Source organism: Scomber japonicus, chromosome 1 (genome assembly GCF_027409825.1).
Source record: "Scomber japonicus isolate fScoJap1 chromosome 1, fScoJap1.pri, whole genome shotgun sequence".
Lineage (NCBI taxonomy): Eukaryota > Metazoa > Chordata > Actinopteri > Scombriformes > Scombridae > Scomber > Scomber japonicus.
The window spans coordinates 16,983,948-16,995,073 of NC_070578.1; the positions used below are offsets into that span (position 1 = coordinate 16,983,948).

General features: G+C 39.4%; 1 protein-coding gene across 1 annotated transcript in view; it reads left to right on the forward strand.

Moving 5' to 3' along the window:
* kif26ba (kinesin family member 26Ba) overlaps window positions 1-11,126 on the forward strand; it is an 85,537-nt gene that overhangs the window by 27,905 nt on the left and 46,506 nt on the right. Inside the window, exons 3-4 of the mRNA XM_053340151.1 lie at window positions 836-1,537; window positions 9,859-10,040. Coding sequence (XP_053196126.1) covers window positions 836-1,537; window positions 9,859-10,040 — 884 coding nt within the window. The remainder of the gene's footprint in view (window positions 1-835; window positions 1,538-9,858; window positions 10,041-11,126) is intronic.

Consider the following 11,126-nt stretch of genomic DNA (forward strand, 5'->3'; position numbering starts at 1 on the left):
CAGAAGAAATTGAAACATTGTTTTTGAAATGTAAATGAGACTATGGGCCACTGTAAGAATGCTCAAAATGTCAGTGGATGTTTCTGGAGACATTATTTTAGATACCATCAATATAATAATTATAACTGGAATACCATCAATGTGTCATTTTCTATCATTTAAAAGATTAATACTTCCTTCGAAGACACGAATAAGTGAGAAATAGCTCATGTCACCTTTGCTGGCTGTTCCTTCTTCACCTACTAGTTTTTTTATTGTATTTTTATGGGAATTAAATTTGGTCATTTCTCAATTTGATTGTCAATAAATTAACCTCTTGTATGAAGAGTTGTATGTTTTTAATTATGGCAACAAGATGCTTTACAGATGATTTAAAGGTGCAAAGTCACATCATGCACTGGACACATACACACTCAATGTCAGGCTGCACTGTAGCAAAATTCATGTTGAGAAAATACAAGAAGGGAGAGAGGAGAGGAAAAGAGAGAGCAGACAGTCAGTTGTTTTCATTTCTGTATTAGGAGATGGTCCTTATGCTAGTGTTAATCACATTTTAACCCTTACACCCTAAAGAGCTAGTCAGTGTGTGTGCATTTTTGTGTGAGTGCTACATACTGTAGCTTCTGCTCTATGTGTGTGTGTGTCTCTCTCTCTTTCTACACATCTTCCCCTGGGCTACATGGCTATGTTTCTTGGGTTTTCTATAAATATTCATAGTCATGACTTGTACAACATGAACACGCCTATCATTTCCTATCTTCTCCTGAATGTGTGTTCATTCATTCCTCCAGACCCCAGTCTAATGCCTTCTGTTTCTCTCTCTCTCTCCCCCCAGGATCCCTCCGTATCTCTCCTCCTCCATGATAAGCTTCAGGTGCCCAACAGTTCTCGGCGAGCATGGAACGAACGTGACAGTCGCTGTGATGTATGCGCCACTCACCTCACTCAGCTCAAACAGGAAGCAGTGCGCATGGTCCTCACGCTCGACCAGTGGGACCTGTCTCCCACCTCTTCACCTTCTTCTCTGATTGGACGATATGGATCTCAGGGACCCCCAGGACCAATAGGAGCATCTGGATCACGGGAATGGCCTCCTCCTTTTCTCCCTTCTTCTTCCTCCTCAGCTACGGCTGCCATTTCACATTCTTCCTCCCAATTACCTTCCCCAAGCCCCAGTCAGACACCAACACCCAGCCCAAGCCATGGACCATCCAACCCCAGCCATGGGAGTCCCTCAGCTGGGCAAACATCCAGCTGTGCTCCCACAAACCAACAACCTCAAGGCCCAGGGCACAGACTGGGGTCCAAGCCCAGCTCCCTTGGGCTTGGAGGTGGAATGGACAGAAGAAATGGGTCCCCCAGTTCAGGAAAAGCAGCCAGTGCTCAACAGCAGCTTGTAACTGGAGTAAACAGCCCTGGCAATAATGGTAGCACCAGCAGTAATAATGGGACTGGAGCAGTACTGAGTGCAGCAGCTTTACAGGCACATCAGCACCTGAGCCGAACTAATGGAGGAGTTACACTCTATCCGTACCAGGTAGGCCACCTGCAGATATGTGTGTGTGTGTTTGTACTTTAGTAGATACATTCACACATGAATATCAAAAGCTACTCATTCTCACTCACCACTGTACCTGCATACATGACTGAATAGGACACGTTATCAAATATGAAAACTGATTAAATTAATTCTGGTGTTACATAATTATAACAGACATAACAGGCTACCAGCGTGAAGATGAATACATCTGTTGATATGAGTCTGACAGACATGAGAGGAAGTGCAACATTTTAATTTTTCAGCATACTTACTGTAGTGTGACCTTGTTAACTACTATCCAGTGACATAACCCGACTCCAGAGATCATGTGTTCATCATGAACATGTAGTCTCGTCTCGTCTCGTCTCTCCTCTCCTCTCCTCTCTTTTCTTCTCTTTTCTTCTCTTCTCTTCTCCTCTCCTCTCCTCTCCTGTCTTCTCTTCACTTCTCTTCTCTTCTTTTCTCTTCTCTTCTCTTCTCTTCTCTTCTCGTCTCTTCTCTTCTCTTCTCGTCTCTTCTCTTCTCTTCTCTTCTCTTCTCTTCTCTTCTCTTCTCTTCTCTTCTCTTCTCTTCTCTTCTCTTCTCTTCTCTTCTCTTCTCTTCTCTTCTCTTCTCTTCTCTTCTCTTCTCTTCTCCTGTCTTCTCTTCTCTTCAGTTTATACAAAAGTCAGTCTAAGTGATATTTTCTCTGCCCCAGGCAAAGACAGACATGCACAAATTACTATTTTTGTGTTGCAAGTAAGAAAAGGACACTTTTCAGAACAAAGGATTTTTTTTGTGAGACATATCCTTTTGGACAGCAACAAAAAAAAAACGGAAAAGAGGGAGGAACAGAAACTGTAAGACAATTCAAATAAAAAAAGCTGTCATCTACAGTCTACAAACATTTGGGGAGAAGCACTGTACAGAAAATCTACTTACACTCACAGAATATTAAGTTTGCATCAGACTTGGTGAATGAGCCTGGGAAGCCTCCACTGAAAGAACCAGACATCATGTTCAGACGTGCAAGGGCAGACCATCACTGCTATAATCTGAAGTACTTTATAAAACATTGATCTTTCATCAGCAGCTCATTGAGCATCAAGTTGGTGTGATTCAAACGACTTAAATGGAAAGAAATAAAAGAAAAAGGTTTTAGGAGGAGACGGGAAGAAAGGGAGCGGGAGTAGACAAGGAAGGAGGATGGAAGAAGGGAGTAAATGCCTCCAGTGTCGAGTGGTCTAGAGGTGTATGGAAGCAGGCAGGAGAGCTGAGACTCCAGGGGAGATCTAGAGGTGTGTGCGTGCATGTGTGTGTGTGTATGTGTGAACGTGTTCTACAGATGTAATAATTCATACAGTGATAATTAGGACTCGAGGGACTCTATGTCACACACCCCCAGTACCCCTTCCACTCTCTCTCTCTCTCTCTCTCTCTCTCTCTGTCACACACACACACACACACATACACATGCACACATTTTCTCTCTCTTCACTCATTGCTTATGCCAATTTCACTCCTTCTCCTTCACTATTCCTCTTGTATTTTTTGCACTTTGTCTGTTTCATATTCATTCTCTCTTCTCTTGTGCTGTTTCCCATCTCTCTTTATATTGTTATTCAGCCCGTGACTTGAATCAGATACAGAGATATGGAGTCGTAGGTGGAAATTACTCTGTATAGTCTCTGGAATTGTTTCGTTATCTTGTCCTATGGTCAGAAATAAATGGGGCTTAAGAGTCTTTATGTATTCTGGCCTGTCTTTGTGGAATTTACAGGGAAAAAGTGAGTTTTTATATCTGAAAGAGCTTTTCTCTTTTTAGATAATGAAGGCAAATTTTTGTGTCACTTTTGTCTTTTTTTATATCATTTTTACAGTTCCAGCTTATGAACTGTCTCGTAAATGTTTGTTTGTTCATGTGTGTATTAATGTCTTGGTGTATGGCAGAATCTGTGTTTGGGTGTATACAGTATGTATTTGAGTTAGTATCTGTGTTGGATGGTGTAAGGTTTTAGTGTTTCTGTTGTGAATTTGACAGTAATGGTGTTTCAGCAGGAAAGGAGAAAGCACAGTAATAAATCACCCTCGTTTAGATTCACCCCTGAGAGACAGGTAAAGGAAGACAAAGGGGAGGAGTTGTCCAGACAGACGATCGAAAAATGGGAATGGAAGGTAGAGACAGGGAAATGAAGAAAGATTAGAGTAAAATATTGAGAGATGAAAAGAGGGTAATAGAGATTGGTGAAGAAAGACAAAAATAGATCAAATTGATAGTAGATGCTACGCCGATAGAGATTAGAAAATGTTAACATTTTTAAATCATTTCTTTTTAGCGAGAGAGTTGGATGTTGTAAGGATCTCTTTTACTGCTTTGTAGCATAACACATAAAAGATGGCTGTTGATCTTCAAGCGACAGTGAAGCTCTTAGATTGTCTTACATTGGCAGATGATTGATCACAAGCTAAAGCAGAAATCTCTCCCAACATGTTCAAGCTCTTCAGCATGTAATGAGAAAACAAACACATGTGAACCAACAGCATGGAAAGTGAGAGGGGTTCAAGCCAAAGCACAGCAGTAGCAATTTGTGAGCTCCATGGAAAATGTGTGCTTCAGTCTTCAGAAACACTACCAACAGCAAAACCAGTGTGGAGCCAATGGATTTATTTCAAAATATAATAAGGTGTCACAATTCATTTCACAAGATATGTAGATGATTGAAATTATGAGGTATCATAATATGAAACAGAGGAGAGATAGAGAGCAGAACGACGGAGGATGGAGAGAGGCCAATGTGTCTGCCAGTATAGCTGACATTAAAATCTTGCTGGGTCAGCATTCTAGGAGGTGACAACCTCCACATTTTATATTTACTAGGACTTTCCTTTTTAGTCTCACAAGTAGTTTGGGACAAATGAAAAACACTGACTCAGGCAGAACAAGGTAGACTGATTATAATGGACTGGGTGTAAATCTTTCAGGTGGCTCACTGGGATCAGTGAGGAGCTGGCGGACACAAACCTTTTGAAATGGTTTTAAAAATAATTTATATATAATTGATTAGAGAATGGAGTCTTGATGCGGTGGTTAGCATTGCCACTGTTCAGAAAGATTTTGGGATATAATCTGGTTTACTTCTGTGTCCAAAGACATGCAGACCAGCTTAATTGGTGACTCTAAACTAGGTCCAGTAATAGAATGAAAAAGACTGCTGAATATAAAACAAAGGTCCAGGCTTTACTGCATATTGTGTCTGAACAATCAGGTAGGAGTGATGGTATAGATCTCTTAAATTGCCAATAGAAACAACATAGAAACTGTTCTGTCACTCTGCAACTCAATGTGTCCTTTTTTTAATGTTTCATTTTTTGTATTGAATGGCTCTCTCTGTCTTTCTCTCTATCCCTCTCTCTCTCCCTCTCCCACTTTCTCTCTTTCTCTCCTTCTCTCCCTCTCCCTCTTTCTCTGGAATGAGAAAACAATTGAACATTGTCTTCTTGCCCTCCCTCTGTCCTTCAAGCAGCTAATTGAAAACAGGTTTAAACTGTGTGTGTGTGTGTGTGTGTGTGTGTGTGTGTGTGTGTGTGTGTGTGTGTGTGTGTGTGCACATGTGTGTATATACAGATTTCAACAATGGTTAGATTAGTTGTCCTAATTTGCTGCGTGTTTGTTTGTGGCGCCTGCGTGTTTCTGAGTGTGTTTGGTATTGTTTATCTCACAGAGAGAAACTGGATGCGAGATACAACACAGCCCTTGCACACACACACACACACACACACACATACACAAACAAACTCACACACATGCATATACACTTACTCATGCAGGTTTGCAATATTTTTGTGTCATATTTTGAAATTTTGAAAAATGAAGGCTAAACCTTCTATGCCCCTTGCTAACTATCATTCAGCAGCATTAATGTTTAAGAGGCCACTCACTGAGCATCAGAGGTAACAAACTAGCACAGGTGCCCCAGTTAGTGTCCCTGATATTATTAGTTAAAACAGAAGTTTTTCAGAAAGTCAACTTCCGAACTCACAAAAACTCTGTGTTTTCCAATAATTATTCTCAATAAGGTCCCTTCAAGCAAGGGACTTAACCCCTTTTGAGTGAACAGTGCATCCACTCAGTTTCCAACACTAGAAGACTTTGAGCTATTAGGTGTAAATATGTGTTGCTGCATAACTGGATAAAATTTTGGTACATTAGAGTGTCAGAAAACATGTTTCACAGTTTCATGAAACATGAAAATATTTCTTAGCTTTAATGTTTTTTCTTTGCTATTCCCTGAAGTCATCAGTACTGCCAAGTAAACGTACATAAAGCAACATTTTTCTGTCTTGAAACTGCCTTTTAAAACTGTCTGTTTTATGCCTTTTGTTATGGTTCCAATGTATTATTTATCCCAAGTTGGCCATTTGTGTTGCAGCACACATAAAATCACAGCAAAAAACACACAATATACAACATAACAGACAACAGTTTACACGAACAAGCAAGTATGCACTTTATTCCCCCAAGACAGCATCCCACACAAATCATTGTTACAAATTGAATGTACTGCCCCTCAATAAAATAATTGTTACAGTCTCTTTATCATTATCATCATCGTCATCATCATCATCATCATCATCTGCATATGTTGATATTAGGCATCATATTCAATCCCACCCTTGCCTGCTTCATCTCATCACGTTTATTCCCTATTCCTCCCTTCCACTCATCCATTTCTTTCTCTCCTGGTCTCCTTCCTCTGAACACCTCTATTAATTTTTTGTCCTGTCTACTTTGTATCACTGTTTTCTTTCTCTTCCCACTCTGTTTCACATACTGTCTGTTTCTGTAACCCTACATTCAATGTGAAATAAATAAACACTGCTTTATTTCTTCTCTGCGTGTATCTCCCCCACTTTCATTCTAGCCTTTCCCTCTCCCTCTAATGCAGTAAGCAGATTGTTTTACCGGGTGTGACTGTCCTGCTGATAAAAACAGGAATGACCACACACATACATAGACACAAAAACACACCATTTCTTTTTTCACTCTCCTCATACAAACCCTAAATTTCAGGCACACATTCTACATTGGTTGGGAGAAGCCTTTGGTTAGAGATGGATGGAAAAGTAAAATAAATGGAAGAGAGACAGATGAGGGAGGTGAATGCTGGGGAAATGGCGTTTGTGTTGTAATGAAGACGAATGAGCCAGCTTTTACCTTTTTCTAAGAGCAGGGACAAAAGATGTTAGAAAGTGACAGAATAAGTGTGTAAATGTTATTTTTTTTACCTCATAATTTCTGAGGAAATGTGGTATCACATTCATCAAAGTTCAACATTTACAGTATCTCAGAGCGTTCTAAGTGTTATATGAAAACTTGGTGCTTTGTATTCATTTATTTCTCGCATTATTTTCAACACGTTGCTGTTGTACTGTCCCTGTTTGTCATTACTAAAATACATTATGTTTTCACATGCTGCAGTGCCTTAATATCCCCACAGGGATCGTGAAAGTTTCATTCATTGTAATTTAATCTAATTTATAGTAAAATGTAGAGAAAGCAGCTCAGTCCATTTACCCCCCATGTGTAAATCTGAATGGGACATGTCAGATAGAAACAATATTACAATTTTCAGTGTTACTGCCACATAAAAGTAAACAAAAACATATTTTATTTCAGGGACTACATTACCCCAAATGCTATATCAGCCATCCATGTAAATACACCAACCAAGTGACCATGTGATTTGAATAGGAATTATGTTATCTATCTATTGTCTGTGTGCAATTGCAGAACTAATTTGACAACTCTCATACAATAGCTGCTTTAATTAGAGGAAGGAGGCATAATTACCCATCAGCACACAGTGGTCTCTGAACAAAACAGCTTTTGTAATCTTGTGATAAAGTGAATGAAGATATGGTTATTGCACTTTTTTGTGTGACTTTGGGAAATGCAGTGAAAATGTGTTTTGTAATGTATGTCAGTCCAGCCCCAGTCACTGACCCACCACATATTGTTCAACCAGCCTTTTCAGTTTTCAACCTGCATAATAACCCTCAGTGGGGACATTATTCTCACACTGTGCAGGTCATTTTCCTCTTCCCATTTATCAGGCTAAATGAGTAACCGGCACAACACACAAATATTCCATGTAGCTCACTAGACCTTTATTCCACATGTTCACCTCTGCTTTAATAATGTAGTACGAGAAAGCTAAGTTGGAACATTTGAAATGGATGTAAATGCACAGAGGAGTATGTTATATAAACTATAGAGGCATCTCATTTACAATAGGTACTTTATCAAAGCAGTGGGCTGTGTGCCTGGACCCCAGAAGCCCTCAGCAGTAAATATACACATGGTGGAGTTGATTTACACACAGGTGCAGAGACTTTTTAGACAGGCGCACACACAAGGACACACACAGACATATACACAACAGACATACATGCTTGCAGATTTACACACACACACACACACACACACACACACACACACACACACACACACACACACACACAAGCTGTAGTTCCTTTATTGGGGAATGTGGTTATGATTTAGGTGCTCTGCTGTCTGGCTGCTGGCAGCACATAAAGAACTATAATCAATAATCCATATCTATTTCACGAATGGGTCACCTGCACATACATGAACACACAAATACACACATGCACACACATGCACCAAGCAGTTAAATGTGTCATGTAAATGCCTCTTTGTGTGTATGTGTGTGTGTGTGTGTGAGAGAGAGACATATATCTGTTGTAGATGCCTCTGGCAGTTCAGTATTTGTTGATGGACATGACACATGCATAATACAACCCAACTCCACCCGAGTGTTGTATGTTGTGTCCTTCTCTCTTTTCCTATTTCCTGCCTACAGTAATGCTATCAGCAGGGCCAAAAAAAGCTAGATAAAGGTAAAGTTATTGTATTTGTTTAGTATATTATATATTTGACAAAAGAGTAACAACAAACAGTATATTTTAATTTCTTTACAGTGTCATAAGTTCAAAGTTCTCTTAACTGCATACTATCTAATAAAGCACATATTCCATGAAGCATGATCCAATAATAAAGGAGAAATGTAAAGAGCTGAAGGGCAAAGCAAAGAGATGAAGAGAATGAAAGTGGATAAGGTTGATGTATTAAAAGCAAGCGAAGAGAGGAATTGAAAAGAAGGAAGGATGGAAAAGAAGGAAGAGTCATTACATTAGAAGACAAATCTAGGAAGGAAGGTGTGTGTTTGTTTATGTCTGTATATCTGGGGCCCAGATAGCAGTCTGCTTCTGTCACAGTTGTGTAGCGGGTGGACCCAGAAAGCAGACAGTCTCGGGACAAAAAGGGCACTTTAATGGTCAACTCAGGAGAAAACTCAACAGAAAAACACAGGCCGAATGACAATGGCAAAATAACAGGCGGATAGGCAGCAAAAAACACGCAGTCCAAAACAACACAAAACACAGCACAAACACAGAGACTTGGACCAAGACTGAACCGAAAACCAAAACCTATATAGACATGGGGTAATAACTAACAGGACACAGGTGAGAGAAACAAGACAGGTGGTAAAGGAAGTAAAACTAACAAAATACACAAGACGAGAATAACATTTCAAAATAAAACACAAACTACACCAGGATGTGACAGCTGCTGGTCTCTCCGATCACTAGAGAGCTTATCTGCTGTCTGTTTGTCAATGACAACACACACACACACACACACACACACACACACACACACACACACACACACACACACACACACACACACACACACACACACAAGCTGCTGCATGACCCGAATCAATATCACTCATAATGGACATAGTAAATATTTTAAAATGACCCTAAAGAAAGGCAAATAACTATAATGAAACATTGGCATCTGATGGTGAAAAATATGTATGCATTTAGTTCTCATTTGATTTTGATAATTGTTCTGTACCCGACGAAAACACCAGTCTGAGCTTGTAAAACTGTCCTATAAATACATATACATACTCTCATCACATCTGACTTGATTGTACTTTCATTCATTTTTTCTTTTCTTTATTTTACTCACCTGTTTTAGTCTTTGATGGATTGTACATTTTCATAACAGCTTAATGTTGTTGAAAACACAGACACACATATTGTCATTCCCTTAGTCACTCATGCACACATGTAGTTGTTGGAACAAGGAAGCACACATGCACATGTCCCTTAATGTGATGAAAAATACGTTTGAATCTGATTGTCTGTAGTGCAGCAATAAATTGCTCTATTTTCTCAACTCTTGTGTTTTTTTCTGAATTATGGTTAAAAGTATCTTTCTCTGTCTCCTCATGTTTCATCAGATCTCTCAGATGATCTCGGAGGCTTCCAGGGAAGGTTTGAACGAAGCTGCCCTGAACCGCTACAACACACACTCACCCTCACACACAAATTCACCATCACACACAAACTCTCCCTCTCACACTCCAGCTGTAACCACGACGGCGCCGACCACCACCTCTGCTGCGGCCTCTTTCTTTGCCAGGTAAGATGCATTCACATCAGAGCACCGCATTCAGCGTTTAGTAGTAATTCTCTAAATCTGCCGATGCTTTAATACAACTTTCCTGCTAATTCTCTGCTGTCTCTGCATCCCTCACCACCATCCTAACATCCATATGCAAACTCTGTTTCTTTGTAATACTCTCTTTCATTACATTAGTTTGACTGAATCTAAAGACTTAAAGCAGTGACTGAAAAGTATTCTTCTGCATTTGTTTGAATAGAATCACAGGAGGCCAAGGAATCATACAATACTCGTATTAACACTGTTACTGTAATTTATTTAATCCCCAAGATAATGTTTATGAAGATTTAGTGATAGTATGAGGACAAGGAGAATCTGTTAAACACAGAATGAATTTAAAAAAAGAATCAGACATGCATATTATTAACAAATATTAAACCAGGGTTTGAATAAGAGATGTTGACATTCTCACACTCTCACACTCTCAGTGCTATGCTGATGTCAAGTTATCTAATAAAGCACAAATGTGGAAAAATGATCTGACAAAAGAGTCAGGCTAAGATATGAAATGAAGCTGGTGGAAAATGTTATTACACAATATATTGTTGATAAGCATGTTTACTTATCTTTTGGTGTGCTTGTATATGAATCAACTATCCAACTGCTGATAAGCTGTGTAATCAAATCTAGAGAAATACAAGGTGACACAACATAAATAAGACACGGGTAATACGGGTAAATTATTGATGAGTAAACATGGCAGGCTCAAAATGAATGAGTAAATTATTCATGGGTAACACAAGAATATGAGTGTGTCACTGTGTCTGAGGTATTGCTGAGGCGTCATATCTAATGAGCTGCTTTAAATCATATTATAGATGATACCAAATGATAATAAATGTTCCCTAAAAATACTATGAAAGCTCTCCTCTTTTCTTCTCTCCTCTCTGCCTCTCTCCTGTTGTGCACATTGCTGTCTTTTGTGCTTGTTTGTGTGAGTGTTTGATATATGAGTGACATGCTCCAGTGTAACAGACACACTGCTGTCTGTCTTTCAAACCACAACTCATAAATTGTATGGGAACGCTCACAAACACATGTGAT